Here is a 16,974-nt window from a genome sequence, read left to right as displayed (position 1 = left end):
ACAAAAAACTGAACATAAAAACTGTTCTGTGAAAGCGCTCGAATAGGTTTGCTTTTTCCTCATTAGCCTCTACAGTTTTCCTAATTTATTCATTAAAGGGCCAACACTTTCAGTATTAATCATTTTACTATTAATGTAGTTGAACAGTTTTTATAGTTAGTTTTACTCTCCTTGGCATTAAGTCTCTCTGTCTCCATCTTTGCTGCTTTTATCTGCTTTTTACATAATTTATATTTTCCCTATAGGTTTTTAGTTCTTCTTGCTGCCTTATTTTTGTAGCTTAAATGCTTTATATCTTTATTGAGCCTCATTCGTTTTCTCTTATTCCTATAAGGTATGAACTGCTCACAGTAAGCCGATAGGATCTTTTTTAAACATTTCCCATTTATTGTCTGTACTCTTATTTTTGAGGTCATTGTCCCAGTGAATATAGTCTAGGGCATCACTAAGCTGATTGAACTTAGCCTTCCTAAAGTTTTGTACTTTTGTAGCTCCCCTATAAAACTCTCTTTTGAAAGACAAGTTGAAATTTATTATATTTTGGTCACTATTTCCCAGGTGCTCCCCCTACCTGCGCACTTGTTATTCTGTCACGCCTGTTGTTAATATTAATAAGTCCAAAATGGCCGTCCCTCCAGTCGGGTCCTGTCCAAGTTTTTGGTAAGGATATTATTTTCAGTAATCAACAGAAATTTGTTACTTTTTATGAGATCCGCAAGTTTTGGCTTGTCAGTTTTATATCCGGATAGTTAAAGTCCCCCATAATGATTACCTCGTTGTGATTTGCTGTTTCATCTATTTACTTCCGTAATAGATTTTCAGTAGCTTCTCTTATATTTGGTGGCTTATAGAAAAGCCTCCATGGGGAGGCTCAGGTGGCGTCAGCCAATCACAGCCATTGAATGACATCATTGAATGACTGTGATTGGCTAACGCAGCGCCAGCTTTTATTGGCTGGCGCCGCCTGAGTTAGCCAATCACAGCCATTCAATGATGTAATTGAATGGCTGTGATTAGCTGACGCCGCCTGAGTTTGCCAATCAGAGCATTAGCTTTCTGGAGGCAGGGATTTCAAGCCCTGCATCCAGAAAGCAATGCTCTGTCGGCGAGGAGGAGGGAGCGACAGCCTGCAGCAGTGCCGCAGAACGCCGCGGGAGGTAAGTATTGTTTTTTTTTTTTTTCCTACAGCTTATACCTGGCGTATAAGACGACCCCTGACTTTGGAGAAGATTCTCCGGGGTTAAAAGGTCGTCTTATAACGGTAGTTTATAGCTTTAGGCAGGTAAGAGTATCCCTTTGGAAAGTTAGTTACAAAAAAGCTAACATGATATCTTGTCGATTTTAAATAAAGGAGTAATACCAAGCACTTTCAACTATAGTTCAAACAAATCTAAATATCTTAATCTTGAAATCAAAATATCTCAAAAGTCCTGATAAGTATTTGTAAGTTTATGTAAATAAGTGGTAATTTTTTACTAAGCAAAATATGACAGAATTTTGACTCAAATTGTGGCAAACACTGGTGGACATGCCAAATATACACCAATATTTTGGCGCAAAATAATATTGGCATTAGGAAAATTGTCTAATACATCTAACAAGATGCTACAAATTTATCACACAACATGTAACACTGTTCTAAATGTCGCTCAGTTTCTGTATATCTCAGCTAATTTTATGCGGTATAAATTTTAGACAATATTAATCTGTCCAAATATGCCTAAAACATTGTCAAGGAACACTGGGATAAGAGTGATCATTGTATTTATATTGTTTTGTGATGTAAATACTGTAAAATGTTTTTCAAGCTCAATGCATTTACAGTTCCCATGCTCAAGATTTTCTCACACACGAATATTTGTGATGATATTTTTAACCTACAACAGATTGCTCAACCAGCCATGTGCCATGCTGAGGAATTAGATACACATTTCGTGGGAAAAAGAGCCTGGTACACTCTTTGTCTGCATTTTATGAAGACAATGAATACATTGTAAAGATGTATCTTTTCTAATAACATAAACCATATCTGCTTTGAAGCCTTACCTTTTTAATTATCATTTATTTTACCAGGAGAGCAACCGGTGCTTTTAAATCACGAGTTGGACTCAACGAGCCAGCTCCTGTAATCAACAGCAAGTATGGACTAAGGGAAACGGACAAACGCTTAAACAGGCTCAAAAAGCTTGGTGACAGTGGCAAAAACTCAGACAGCCAGTCAGTAAGCTCCAACACAGACGCAGACACATCTCAGGAAAAATCATGTAAGAGCTCTTCCAGTAATGTCAATAAATGTCAAAATGCCCAAGTATTAATGCAAAATTTCATCTAAGATTTTAGTACATACACATACATTTAAACACGGCTGATAAAAAAAAATATTAAAAAATGAAATCTGAACAGGGTGAACAAGGACCTACTCACAGGTTACAAACTTATACATATTCAGTCTCACTCTCAGTTGAAAAGTGGATACAATTGCATCCAGTCGAGGCAGTCCTGTGTGAGCTAAATATATCGGCCTTAGCTGCACAAACAAGCTACCAGACTGCTTTTTCTCAGAGTTTTCCGAAAGCAATTGTATCCGTAAGTCTAGTTATGTAGGTTGGCTGGCTTTGATTGTAAATGAGAATGTCCTAATCCACTGAGCGTTTCAAATTTTCATAATTTGTTTGCAAGGTACATAATGTTGTAGAGCTTTGTATAACTGACAGTGTGTACCTGAAGAAACGTTGCATGCAAAAAAAAAATTGTACACCAGCGGTATTAAAAAGGTTATCCAGAACTTTTCCTATTAACCTATTCTCAAAGTAGGTAATTAATAGTTGATCATGAGAGTCCATTGATCGGGATCCCCATCGATTAGCAGATTCCCAGCATTGTTGTTAATATAATCAGCTCTGAGATGGGAGCTGTTCTTGTAGTACTAAATTTGGCCGCTGCAATATGAACCATGCTATCTGCTTCCAGTGCTGTTTATATTGACAGCAGTGTGGGGAATCTGCTGATATGCAGAGATCCTTTGCAGAAGACTCCTGACGATGAGCTATCAATGGCCTATATGGAGGATTGGTCATATAAATAGTAAAAGTCCTAGCGAACCCAAAAAACAGCAAAAGGGGCGCATCGTTTAATTAAGCCCTTGTGCAGCTTCATCTCAGTACCCAGAACCTCCCTAATTAAAACCTATCACCTGTCCTTATAACAGAACAGAAGTTATTTTAAAGTACACTTAAAAGCGCTAGACACCTTTTGGGTGATGTTTTTTTTGTTTTGTTTGTTTTTTGTTTGTTTTTTTATGTTTATTTAAATAACCTAAATGCATGTATTTTAGGCTAAAAACCTTTATTGCAAAAGGGTTCTATTAAAAGTTTGGTTACTGCTGATTTTATGTATCCTAGCATATAGCAAGCTGCAGAATGCTGTTCACAGTGAAATCTGTCGGTGAGCTGGCCTGATGATCCTGTAAGCTGATTTATGATCGCATGAAAGATAAACTTTGATGCATTCATAAATCAGCTATCAGCTTAAAAGGTTGTTCAGGAGAAGAGTGCACTGGCAGATTTCACTGCATCCTTCCAAAGGTGTCCGCAGTCTCTTAGCACTATTTGCATAAAACTGATAGATACTTTTGATTCTTCCCTTAAGCCGTGGCTATGTGGACCTTTTTGATCTGTGTTTTTTTTGTTTTTTTTTTAACTTTCTAAAAAAAAAAAGTGATTATGGTGCAAAGCTCATGCTCCGTATCTTAGGATAGTGGTGCATGTAGATATTTAAAAGTCTAAAAACTAAATTTGCCCATACAGTACATTTTGGTGCACTGTATCAGAGTAAACATTATTTTCTATAATATTCAGTGGTAAGCATTGGATAGCAAACTACTATGGGATCATATATATATTTTTTTATTTATTGTCCAGCCGTGCCTAAAAAGCCATGCCTAGGGGAATAAGAAGTGGAACTTAAGCTCTTATATATACCAAAGAAGCACATCAAGAAGCATATCAAGAAGATCCATTACACTAGCACTGACCATAACAATGAGGAGGCCAGTGTAGATTTATGACAACTTTAAAAAAAAAAAAAAAAAAACTCTCATTTTCAATAGCAGCCAATCACAGTGCAGCTTTCGTTTCTTATTCTGCTCTTGATAAATGAAAGCTGCTTTGTGATTTGTTGCTATGGACAAGAAATACATCCTAATTCTCTTCCCAATTGGTATTTATGCTAATTTAACAAACGGCAAAAGTTTTTGAAAGCTTGTGTATATCTTGGTAATATGTGACTGGTGTCTGATACTATCAATAACCTTACAATATATTTTTTAATTCTAGCAAGAAATAGAAAATCTTCAGTCATTGTGAAGAAGAATGCGAAAAGTCGAACATTAACAAGACAGTCTATGTCAAGAATTCCAGTTTCATCCTCTTCTACCTCATCCAAACTCGCTCACATAAATAATTCCAGGGTACCAAAGAGACTGAGAAAGCCTGTAAAGCCTTTACATTCTAAAATAAAGATGGGAAATCACTGCAGACGACCAGAGCAAAGAAATGCTTCAAAAAAGCTTGATGTAGGTAGCCTTGTGCTTAAAGAACCCAAAGTAGTGCTGTATAAGAATGAGGCCATTAAAAGGGATAAACAGAGAGAAGGACCAACAAAGTTAAAAGAAACTACTGGCTGCTTAACTAGACATGCAGCTAGAGAATATAAACTCAGTTCATTGAAAGGTGCTCATGGTGAAACTCCATGTACATATATAACACGAAGTTCTATGAGAACAAGAAACTCCGCAGAAACTGATGCCAAGCTTTCACCAAATACATTGGATAGCTATAAAAGTAGCAGCAGTGGGAGTATAACACAAATGCATAGAACTGATACTAAAGTTCAGTCAAGTCATAAAAATTATCTTGATCAAGAAACTGCTAAAAGACGGGACAATAGATATCAAAGAAATGGTTTCTGTAAATCTCGGAGAAATAAGCACTTGAAACGAGTTATGAATACAGAAATGTCAAACTCTGATTTTGAATCTTCTAAGAAAGATAATTTGTGTGGCTTAGTAAGCTCACATTGTGACTCAGGTGTAGGTAATGTTGTCACTGATAGTTCCCTTCATTATAAAGATGTGAGAAATTCCTCAGATGATTGTCCTGTGGTTGCTTCAGAAATAAGGGCAAAAGAAAATATAAGAATGGTCAAAAATAAAAAAAGCAGACGAATCACAAGATATGATGCACAACTAATTCTTGAAAATAGCACTGGAATTCCAAAACTAACCCTTCGTAGACGTCATGACAGCAACAGCAGTAAAACGGAGAAAGAAAATGACAGCATGGGCTCATCAAAAATTAGCATCAAGTTAAGCAAAGATCATGAAAAGGACAAGAACAGCTTGTATGTTGCAAAATTAAACAATGGTTTTAACTCTGGCTCAGGGAGCAGTTCTACTAAACTAAAAATCCAGTTAAAGAGGGAAGAAGAAGCTAGAATGTCTTTTCCAGAGGAACTTCATGAAAATGAAGTGTACTGTAATGACACATTATCTCTCGTGGGAACACGAATGGAAGTTAATGATTATGATCATTATGAGGAAGAGAGCTTGGAGGAATCTTCTGAAGAAGAAGGTGAAGAAGATGATGAATATGATGATGAATTTGAAGATGACTTTATTCCTCTACCACCAGCAAAGCGTTTGAGGCTTATTGTAGGAAAAGACTCAATAGACATTGATATATCTTCTAGACGGAGAGAAGATCAGTCTTTGAGGCTCAATGCGTGAATCATATGAGCTTTTTTTTTTCTCTGACCAGAAAGTAATTTGAACTCCTATACTTATGAAAAAAAAAATCCATTGAATAATTCCTTTCCTGAAACTGTAAATTTTAGAGACTGCACTTCTGTATTGTTAGTCCACTCAGAATTGTAGAAAGTGTACAGCATATTGACTTGTTTTTTTTTACAGTGCTTTTTAACAGTCTTCTTACGTGCAATTTTGAGTTTAAGAAAAAATTGGGAAAAAAAGTGGGTACTGTTGTATATTGTGGAAAGGAAATGTATATAAGTAATAATCTTTCCACACATAACATGACAAGTCCTATATTGTGGCTACCCAATCATACTTGTTTCAGCTCATAAGATCTCTACAATATCATAAACATAACAAAAATTACAGCACATTAAATATTTCTTGTATGTTTTTATCACCAGCAATGTATTTACAGCTTACGAATTTATTTGCTCTGTGTCTTCATGATTTTTCGTCAGAAGTCTATTTTATATTGTAATACTATCCTTAAAGTGCTGTCTGTGGCCATTGTTAGTAGCAAAATGAGTTTCTCAATAATGGAGAATGGTGTTTGCTTTTCCTTTTGGGCACATTTGATGTACAGGGGCTAGCCGTATGCAGAATATAAGTTTGGATATGGTGTATTTATTGCTTGTTGTATAAATAAAAACACACTTGTATTTAACACTTTTCAACAATTTTTAGATAAAATTGTTCTTTGCAAGAATAATTGGTGCTTATTTTTTCATGGATACAATGCTGTGAAATAAAAAAAACAATGTGATAAGGAAGGTGTGTACCAGTATAAATGCAACTGTCATTTTATTTCTATAGATATTTTGTTATATATTTTTTGTGTTGCACTTTTCAGCAGCTCCAACAGATTTAACATTTAGAAATGCCATCTGGCAGTTAGGGAACTAAAAGTATGTTTTATTCATACTTGTATAAAGTGTACATAGTACTGTAAATATGTGTGGTGTTAGGATTTACATTTCTGCCATAAAGTTGATTTACTAAAACAGATAAGTTTCTAAGTTAAGTACTCATGCCAATAAAATAGGACATTTTAAAAACAAAATCCTATGAATGGTTTGTTTTCAATTAATGGTTTTCATGGCTTCCTATTTTTATGTTCATTTGACCACAGAACCATTGCTCTGTTTATTTTTAATCAGTCCTTCTGTTTAAAACTATTATCAGGGTTCGTACGTGTCAAGGAATACCTGGAATTTGCTGAAAGACATGGAATACCTGGATTTGTCATGGAATTTTCTAATTTGTCATGGATTTTTTTATTTTTTTTTGTCATGGAATTTTTTCTGAGTAATAATAATAATTGTTGTGTGTCTTATGTTTGTCCAAAGCAATTTCTTTATTCCATTACGATCCAGTATTGTGTTTAACACTATAGGCCAAAGGTATAAAGAAATTGTTTTGCATAAACAGAACTAAAAACACACATTAATCTCAATACTCAGTCTTAAAAAAACAAAATATATTTCAGATTTTGAAGTTTTTGTTCTCAACCAGCCTCTCGTGGTTGGGGATTTCCTATTTAAAAAGAAAAAAGTTTATATATATATATATATATATATATATATATATATATATATATATATATATGAAATGGCTAGACTTAGCAGGGTATGTATTTTAACATTTTTTATATATAAAAAAAACAAACATGGGTGCCTTCATATTTGCAAGAAAATCACGCATTTTTTGAGCGATGCAAGAGTGAGTGAAAGTGCAGAATTATGAAACCAATGATTTTCAATGGTTTCCTTCACATTTGCGATCTTGCGAGAGAAAAAAAATCACGGTATGCCCCATTTTTCTGCATTTTGCGTTGTTGTTTTTTTTTTTTTTTTTTAAATCTCCCATGTTTCCCTATGGAGCCTCCTTTTTCTTGCATCGCAAAGCAGAACCTTGCGATTTTCGTGCAATGCATTTTTATCATTAGAAAGTCTTATTGACTTTCACGCTAAAAAAATTGCTGCAAAATCGCTCGAGAAAGTCGCAAGTGGCAGAGAAAAAGCGGTTCTGGCGCTCAAATCAATTTTCACGCATCGATATCGCAATTGCCAGTGTGAAGGAGCCCTAAACGTATTTCGAGTTCAGCGAGTGTCATTCAAAATCAAGCTTTTGTGATGGAAACATTTTTTGGAAAACCCTGTATATATTAGGCTCTGCTCACATTTATTTTCCAGTTTCCGTTCTGCTGTTCCAATATAGGAACAGAAAAATGGAAACTCTATGGTAAACGGACAGAGCCGAACAGATTCCATTGAACAGATGCATCCGATTTGGGTTATGATGTCCTACATTTTCTCAGATAGAATAGGATAGCAAGCTGTGCTATTTTTGTCTGGCATCTTTAGAAAGGACTGTGCCAGAGGCCCCAAACGTGTCCACCACTATAGATGTGAAGAGTCTTAATGTACTGTTTTTAAATGTGTCTTGGATACACTTTTTTGGTTTTGTCTTCTAGATACTGATGCTAGATATTGACCAGTGTTATGTGAGAAAAAGGCCAAAGGGTGGAAACCCATGATGCGGATGACCATATTGTGGCCAAATTACACTCAATCGCAGCATTGGTGACCACGGATGGGCATGGTGTAACCCTCTGCCAGTCAAACTGTGTGTTTCCACCTTAACTCTCCTCTGAATAAGTTTACACATGACTGATTTATTGCAGATATTTCTATTTTTTATGTTTCTGAATTGGGTTTGTAAAAATACATGTACTTACTAAAGAAACATTTTTCTTTATAAGGAACCGATTTTTCAATTGCAGAAAGTTCTGTAGGAAACTTGGTTACGGCAGTACAGATGAGGCTGCTGTAATCACAGGACTTTCTCTAATGAAAACAAAGTTGTGATACCGTGTTAGCCAGTAGAACAAAATGTGATTGTTCCCAGCAAGAGAAACCAAGCAATCTTGTAGATATACTTTTTAATGGCTAACAAAAATACATGATGTTCTAGTGAGCTTACGAACCTCTCGGGCTTTTCGTCAGGCTAAAATGGAATAGATCTGAAGAGGCATGAATATTTATACACCTTCACTCTCTTATCAGTGTCTAGTTAAAAATGTTTGTCTACCTCTTGCCGCATTCCTGACCTGACGACCCCACCCCCACACCAACAGTAATTCGGGGACCATAAAACTTTCCCTTATCAGTGCCTAGTCAAAAAAGTTTTTTCTGTTGCAGTATTCCTTTTAAGTGCGAACCAATCACATACATGTCTGTGCCTTGTCATAAGACGGCCGCTCACCACTTTAGTGAATACCGTCAGGGGCCGCGGCTCCCCATCGCTCATCGTGCAGTTTAAACAGCCGCCGTTCAATAGCGAACGGCCACTGTGTATCTCAATGGAGAGGGGCGGGGGAGCAAGAGGAGAGAAATCTCCTGCACTGCCCTACCCCCTGCTGGCCGCGCCATGTGCGAGCTAGCTCCCATGCAGGATCATGGGAGCGAGGAATACAGGGACGAGTGTCGGGCATCGTTTGTTCGACATTCGTCCTGTGTAAATGGGCTTTAAGCGTGAGCCAATGACAGAACGAGACTCATACAGTTCTCGTCTCTTCCAGTAAGAAGGGGAATAGGGCAGCCTAGACAGATCCTGTAGTGTGAGACTCAGGACTCAGTTATTAGCGGGATTGACAGGGCAATCTGCCACAAAGCCCAGGATCGTTGAATGGTGTGTTGTCATACTGGCACTCGAGTTCAACACATTGCATGATTCTCTGCGCTATGTAATTACTGCTGTTAACAAGATAAAAGTGCACTCTTTGAACGAACGTCTTTTCTGCAAGCTCTGTCAAGACCATGATGAAGAACATCCACTCCTACACACCAAAGTGAGGTGGCTGTCGAGAGGAAAGTGCTTACGATGCTTCTACGAACTTTTTGACACAGTAGTCGAGTTTCTTCATCCGATTGACCCAAGTCTTTGTTATGCAATTGAACTACGACATCTTAACGTCGCAACAAACTCAACAAAGGAGACAAAATGAATTTCATTAAGGTTAAAGGTATAATCTCTTCCTTCAACCCCAAACTGGACCTTCATACCAATAGCCTGAGTCGACACGAGCTCTGTCAGTTTCCGAGTCTTCAAGAAATCGCACGCGAAGACTGAGGCAAACTTGAAAATGCAGACTAACATGTTTTTTGCTCACACCTCAAACAAGCCAAAGAAGACATGCAGACTAGGTTTCATCATCTATGTACTCTTGAAATACCAACATGGGTACTCAATCCATTATCAGCAGATGCAGGAGAATTTCATCGCAGATAACAAGAGCAGTTGATCAACTTGAAACACGATAGCGAAGCCCACGCATCATTTCAACAATGTGGCTATGAATGTTTTCGGGTGTAAGTGAAGAATTCCTATCCTATCCAGTGGCAGGAACTAAGTTGCTCGTTTTTAGCTTTTCCATTTACGTATTCAGTGGAGAGGGGCTTCAGAGCGGTTCAGCAGCTCCTGACAAAAGCGAGAAACAAACTTTAGATATGTGTAAGGGGTGAATTGAGACTGTGGTTGACGAAGATGGAACCAGATATTGCGAAATTGGCGTTCGCTCATCAGGCCTAAGGCAGCTATTAATGACACAGATTGATTGTGGTAAACATTATTATTAGTCAAATGTCAATGTTCTTGCATTTTAATTAGTCCTCTGACCGTGTATCTTGCATTTTCTTTATACGTTGTACGTTTCTATTGAATGATAATTAAAAATGGTATTATTGCTTGTTTCCCAAAAAATTATCTTCTGCAATAAAACCTATTTATTATTGTATCCACAATTAACCTGTTTCAAAATATTTAGCAGCTACATTTTAGCAGCTAAAACTTAGCTGACTAAAATACTTGGTAATTTCATAGAATGATAGAGTTAGAAGGGACCTCCATGGTCATCTGGGCCAACCACCTGCTCAGTGCAGGATTCACTAAATTATCCCATTTTTAGGGACATTTTTTCAAAATTAATGTTAATCTGTTAGCATTAATTATTCAGTATTTTAATTTGTACTTTTAGCTTTGTAAACAAGGTAAACTTTGACTGTGTTTAAACTAGTAAGGTTTGGGGGGCGCTGGCCACCATCCCAATACCTAAAGGGGGCCCTGGGCTGAAAAAGGCTGAGAATCACTGAGCTACATTTTGGACTCTAGGGATGGGCTGCATCTCAATGGGGAAGGTGCAGCTATGCTGTTGGAGAAGATGGCTAGAAGGTTGGAGGAGTGTTTAAATTAGAGACTCGGTGGAAGGGCAACCAGAGAGAGTCCCACATCACTGTCTATACTATTTTTCCTCTCTAAGTAATGAGAATGGGGGTGGAGTGATGGAAGCTGTTAGTAAAGTTAGAACTGGCTGAATAGTTAATAGGGATACACTTAAATAATAACCAAAACCTTCCAAACTGTATGGTAACTACTGCAAGAACTCTGACTAATAATGTTGATAAACTGGAAGTAATAATGTCTCAGGTAAACTACAACATAGCGGGAATGACAGAGACCTGGTTGGATTTAAGCTGTGACTGGGCGGTGAACCTGCAGGGTTACACTCTGCATAAAATGGATTGTAAAAACCGAAAAGGGGGAGGGGTTTGTCTTCATGTAAAATCCTGTTTAAAGCCCCCACTACAGGAAGATATATGTGAGGGAGATGAACATGTGAAGCCTCTATGGGTAGAAATACATGGAGGAAAAAATAATAAAATCCTCATGGGGGTTTTTTATAGGCCACCAAATATAATAGAATCCACTGAAAATCCATTACTGAGGCAAATAGAAGAACCGGCAAAAGGTAATTATTGTGAGGGACTTTAACCCAAATAAAGAGGTAGCCAACAGCTTGGAGCTGTCACTGGAGGCCACGGTGTGGGGCCCTCAGTCACGTGGTAGCCTTTATAATGGATAACGGCAATCTCGTGAAATTGTGTTAGAACCTTTAAAAAGTTTAATCGGTGAGAGGAGATTAAGCTTCTTACTAGAAGCTTCCGGATTTGTCCCCAGATGTGATCATCCTCCAAAGACCTTCCCCGTCTTCTGCGCATGTGCCCGCCAGTTAAATGGTGGATGCAAGCACAGATGCTAGGAAGGGCTTGGGAAATTTAAAATCTCCTTATCCCGGAGCCCCACTTTTTACACCCCATCCCTGCCACTGACATAACTGAAAAAAAAAGCCAAGAATGCACCATCTGATAAACTGCAGGGCAGGCTCAATCACAATAGACACTTGTAGTATGCAGAGAGCCAGATTGCAATATAAGCAAGCTAAATGTTCAATGCAGACTAAAAAGCAGCCACCCAGCCCAGATTGGGGGAGGGGTAACTGCTAACAAACATAGTCTGCACATGTGAACTGATACCATCCGTGCCACTGGGTGTTCCCTCCATTATAGGCCTAGCCATGTGTCCTGTAAGTACATTGGGGCTACAATGGGGGTATTGCTGAACATAGAAGAACTAGTCTTCTAAAGTTTTCCCTGCTTGAAACAAAGAAAACTGTCATGAAAGTGACACATATGTAAACAAATAATAGAATTTTATTTATTTTTCACCTGTTTTACAATAATTTTTTGCAGAAATCTATGGCGTCAAAATGCTTAGTTCACACCTAGATAAATGGGCTAAGGGGTCTAAATTTCAAAAAGGGGTAATTTGTGAAGGGGCATCCTATTGTTTTAGCAACTTGAACCTTTTTTGATATTCGGACTCTTGATCCATCTAAGAGAACTTAAAATTTTTCATTTTATTATGAGTCTCTGATTGTTTGACTTATTTAAAAAGGTTCTGTCATTAGAAAACAAAAATTCTATACTTGCCTATTCCTTCCCCGTCAATGTTTTTACCGCATCTTCTCCCCGCATATCTTATCTTGTCTCCATAAGAAGACTGCCTGGGGAGGAATAGGTAAGCATTGATTATTTTATCTTATTTTTTTTTTTAATTACAAGACCCCTTTAAGTCTATCTGCTACATCTGTGGTACTTAGGGCCCTTTTACACACAACGATTGTCCCTCAAAATTAGTCCAAACGGCCGAAAATGAGTGATAATTGTTATGTGTAAATACGGCACAGTGCACTTTTCATTTAAACCATGGAGTTTAGTTCACTTAAAATCCATTATTCAACAGCTGAAAGACTGAGCAAATCTATTCCATTTGAATGTATTTCTTTCATCTTTCAAAAGACTGCAGGATTTTCTCCCCCAGGCATGTTGCTTACACTAGCTGTGAGGAGAGCAATAGAATGTGCTGGCAGCTGTTTGTACAACTGGGCGTGTGTTTAAACACACACTGGGCTCTGCAAACAACTCCTGCAGGTACTTTTACATGCAAATGAAGATGATAAAGTGTTATTGGCCATTAATGGCTATTAACACTTCATGCAAATAGAGCGCTAAATCTTTCAATCTTTTAGTTATTTGAAAGATTACACAGATCTGCGACTAAAAAGCTGTTTGATTATTTTCAACTAATTTCCATGGATTTTGGTGTGCTGAAAATGAAAAAAATTGAAAAAATCCTCAACGTCAGGATTTACCACAAAATGCAAAGTTTTCTTCAAATTTACCAAATTTTTCTCAATTTTTGGTATTTTTTTATCTTATGGTTTTTAACTAAATTTAAAGTCAAAATTACTATTAATTAATTCACATCAGTGCATTTAAGATATACAATGCAAAAAAAACGTAACTTTCAAAGAAAAGAACTTCCAGAGTGAGCTAATGGTAACTAGCATCAACATGTTGCAAGCTGACCGTGCAGGCTCTGACAATTTTTTTTCTTGGTTCTCACCTGTGGTACTATTGTATCTTGATGCCACCGGAAGTATGGGTGGAGACAAGATACAGGGTGCTTGACAGGGCGGTGATGCCCCCAGGAGCTGATTGGCTGCCATGAGCAAGGTCCTAGCACGTTGCAGCAATCACTCTCCCCGAAGCAGCCATCCCCCTTCCTTCTTTCCCCCCTGCGGCGAACCGCTAAGCGGTATCTGTGCTGACGGTGTGATACTGCAGCTACTCTAGGAATCCCGTGCTATGAGGCTGTGCCCTCCTATCTCCCCTGGCGAAGCCCTTGCGCTGTGACTTACGAAGTCGCAGAGCATCTCCCCTGGCCATCTGTTCCCTCACAGCTCCCTCTGCAGACATGTCTGTGCCGCTGTGCCACCTCTCAGCTCTGTCCTAGAGGCCGGCTCTCTGCTGATGTGGCCACTGACAGCTCGCTCCCTTGCTCAGTGTCTGCCGCTGCTGCCAGTGATGCCGGCTCTCTGCTGCTGTGGCCGCTGACAAATGGAAAGACAGGGAGTAACTCCCACAATCTCTTCGTGCTAGCTTGTTATTCTTAAATCGTGTTTCCCCAAGTTAGCGTTATGGCTCAGCGGAATTGTATTAATTCGCCTGACGGTTTTTGTTTCATTTGTGGTAAATATACAGTGTTGAAACAACAGCTGAATAGTACAGACTTTGCATACTTCGTACTAAAATTTGGAGATCAAGATAAAGTTTGGGCGCCTCATAAAATGTGCCAACAATGTGTTGAGGACCTCTGAAATTGGTTCAAGGGTTAGAAAAAGGCTTTCCACTATGGGATTCCTATGGTATGGCAAGAGCAAAAGAACCATAGTGACAACTGTTACTTTTGTTCATGCGATGTGAAAGGGTATAATTCGAAATGGAAGCATTCCATTTCATACCCCAATCTTCACTCAGCAATTTGTCCCATCCCCCATGGCACAGATATACCAGAACCCCACGCCCCCTGCTACCTTGGAAGAGATACCTAACTCTGATAAAGGTGGAGTCATACCTGAACCAGATGACGAATCAAGTTCTGACTTTGAAGATAATACAAGACCAAAATTTTTTACTAGGAGGAGATGAATGATTTGGAAAGAGACTTGAATCTTCCCACAGATGCTGTTCAGTTACTCTGTTCAAGGCTCAAAAGCAGGAATTTATTATTGCCAGGAGTGTCTTTTTCATGGTTCAGACATCGTGAAAAGGAGTTTGTTCCTTACTTTGCCCAGGAAGGCAAGTTGGTTTATTGCATCAATGTCAAAGGTTTAATGGGTCAATTCAAAATCCAATATGATTCAACGCAATGGCGTCTTTTCATAGACTCTTCAAAAAAAAAAAGTCTCAAAGCCGTTTTGCTCCACAACAGTGTTTTTTACGCTTCCATCCCTGTAGGGGATCATTTCGTACATTTGATGGAAACCTACGAGAACTTGGCATTGGTTCTTCGTTAACTTGAATATGAAGACAACGGTTGGCAAGTGGGTGGGGATTTAAAGGTCTTGTGCATGCTGCTCAGGCAACAAGCTGGATATACCAAATATCCTTGTTTTATGTGTCTACGGGACAGTCGAGACTGACAAAATCACTGGACTAAGAAGAGTTGGCAGCCAAGGGTGCTCACAGTCGATCAAAAAAATGTCCTCCGACAAACTTTTGTACCTCCACATAAAGTTGTTCTACCACTTCTCCATATAAAATTGGGATTGATGAAGCAATTCGTGTAATCACTTACAAGAGATGGAGAATGCTTCAAATATTTGGTCACCAAGGTTCCAGGCCTCTCGGAGCTGGACCAGACATTAGAAGACTTATAGCTGATCTAGAGTTTGTCAATACCATGACAGATTCTCAAAAAGAAGGGTGGATTACATTTAAAGAGGTCATAGAGAATTTTTTAGGCAATAAGAAAGATCTGGACTACAAAAAGATAGTTGGACAAATGCTGAAAGCATTTCAAGCTTTAGGTTGCCTGATGAGTTTGAAAGTGCATTTCCTCCAATCCCACCTTGACTACTTTCCTGAAAATTTGGAAGCTGTGAGTGAAGAACAAGGCGAACGATTCCACCATGACATTAAAGAGAGGAAAAGAAGACCCCAGGGAAAATGGAGCATTACAATGATAGCAGGCTACTGTTGGATGTTATAGAGAGACATTTCAGATGCTACTCACAAGTGTAAATGTACTAAGAGGAGCCTCACAGGGAAAAGAAACGACTTTAGTGTGTTTTAGTGGGCTTATTTCAGTTCAAAAATGATTTTCATGCAAAATTTGTAATAAAAAATTAATTTTAGGAGTCTATTTTCATTTATTTTGAGGTATTGCCTTATTTAAAATACATAACTGAATTGTCAGGAAACGTGATGTCCTATGACAAAACGGAGGTCATTTTCGGATTCAGTGTACCGAAAAATATAAAGATTATGTGGATTAACCAAAAAAGCTCTTAAAAAAAAAAAAGTTTTTGCAGAACTGTGTTATCTTTGCGTGTAAAGGGGCCTTTAGTTTATCCATCTAGTAATGGAAATTTGTCCGATTAACTGAAAAGGGAATACTGGGAACGTTGAATTATGAATTCTCATTGGTAATCCTGGGAATAATATGAGAGATTCTTTATTATGCAAACAGGGATATATCACTAAGTCTGTATAGGCAATATAGTGGATCTAAGCATTGGCATCTAGCACTATTTCTTGCCTATGCAACAAGATATTCTTTATGGGGACAGCCATAACCTATTGGTGGTTGTTACTTTCCTCGTTTTGCATATAGTGATTACGATAGTATTTTAATCTATTATCCAGTACATATACCCTTCAGGTCCTCTGGTTTTCTATTCCTTAAGAAGCTCGCTTCTCATTTGGATTATCCAAATTTGTTTTTTATTCCTAGCCCTTATTGTTTTTATATTTACATTAATAAAAGTATGTCCAGCCTCTGTTTGAAGACTTCCATTGAAGGAAAACTCACCACTTGTCATAGAACCATATTCTACCCCTTGATCACCCTCACTGTCAAAAACGTTGTTTTAATATCAAATCTGTGTCTTCTCCCCTTCAATTTTCTCTAACTGCTTCTAGTCTGTCGTTGTGCAAATGAGTGTAGGGCTGATCTCTCTGCACTGACAGCCCTTCAGATATTTGTAGACCCCTATTAAAGGGGTTGTCTCGCGAAATCAAGTGGGGTTATACACTTCTGTATGGCCATATTAATGCACTTTGTAATATACATCGTGCATTAAATATGAGCTATACAGAAGTTATTCACTTACCTGCTCCGTTGCTAGCGTCCTTGTCTCCATGGTTCTGTCTAAATTCGCTGGCAGCTTGCTTTTTTAGACGCGCTTGCGCAGTCCGGTC

General features: G+C 38.1%; 1 protein-coding gene across 4 annotated transcripts in view; it reads left to right on the top strand.

Moving 5' to 3' along the window:
* KMT5B (lysine methyltransferase 5B) overlaps nt 1-6,872 on the top strand; it is a 47,936-nt gene extending 41,064 nt beyond the window's left edge. For all 4 annotated transcript variants that reach the window (XM_066582461.1, XM_066582462.1, XM_066582460.1 and 1 more), the window contains 2 exons: nt 2,074-2,264; nt 4,335-6,872. In XM_066582461.1, coding sequence (XP_066438558.1) covers nt 2,074-2,264; nt 4,335-5,785 — 1,642 coding nt within the window. In that variant the 3' untranslated portion in view covers nt 5,786-6,872. The remainder of the gene's footprint in view (nt 1-2,073; nt 2,265-4,334) is intronic.
* The last annotated feature ends 10,102 nt before the right edge of the window (nt 6,873-16,974 follow it).

This window comes from Eleutherodactylus coqui, chromosome 11, assembly GCF_035609145.1.
Source record: "Eleutherodactylus coqui strain aEleCoq1 chromosome 11, aEleCoq1.hap1, whole genome shotgun sequence".
Classification (NCBI taxonomy): Eukaryota; Metazoa; Chordata; class Amphibia; order Anura; family Eleutherodactylidae; genus Eleutherodactylus; species Eleutherodactylus coqui.
The sequence above is the reverse complement of the archived record's forward strand: the minus strand, read 5'-3'. Positions and strand labels throughout refer to the sequence as shown.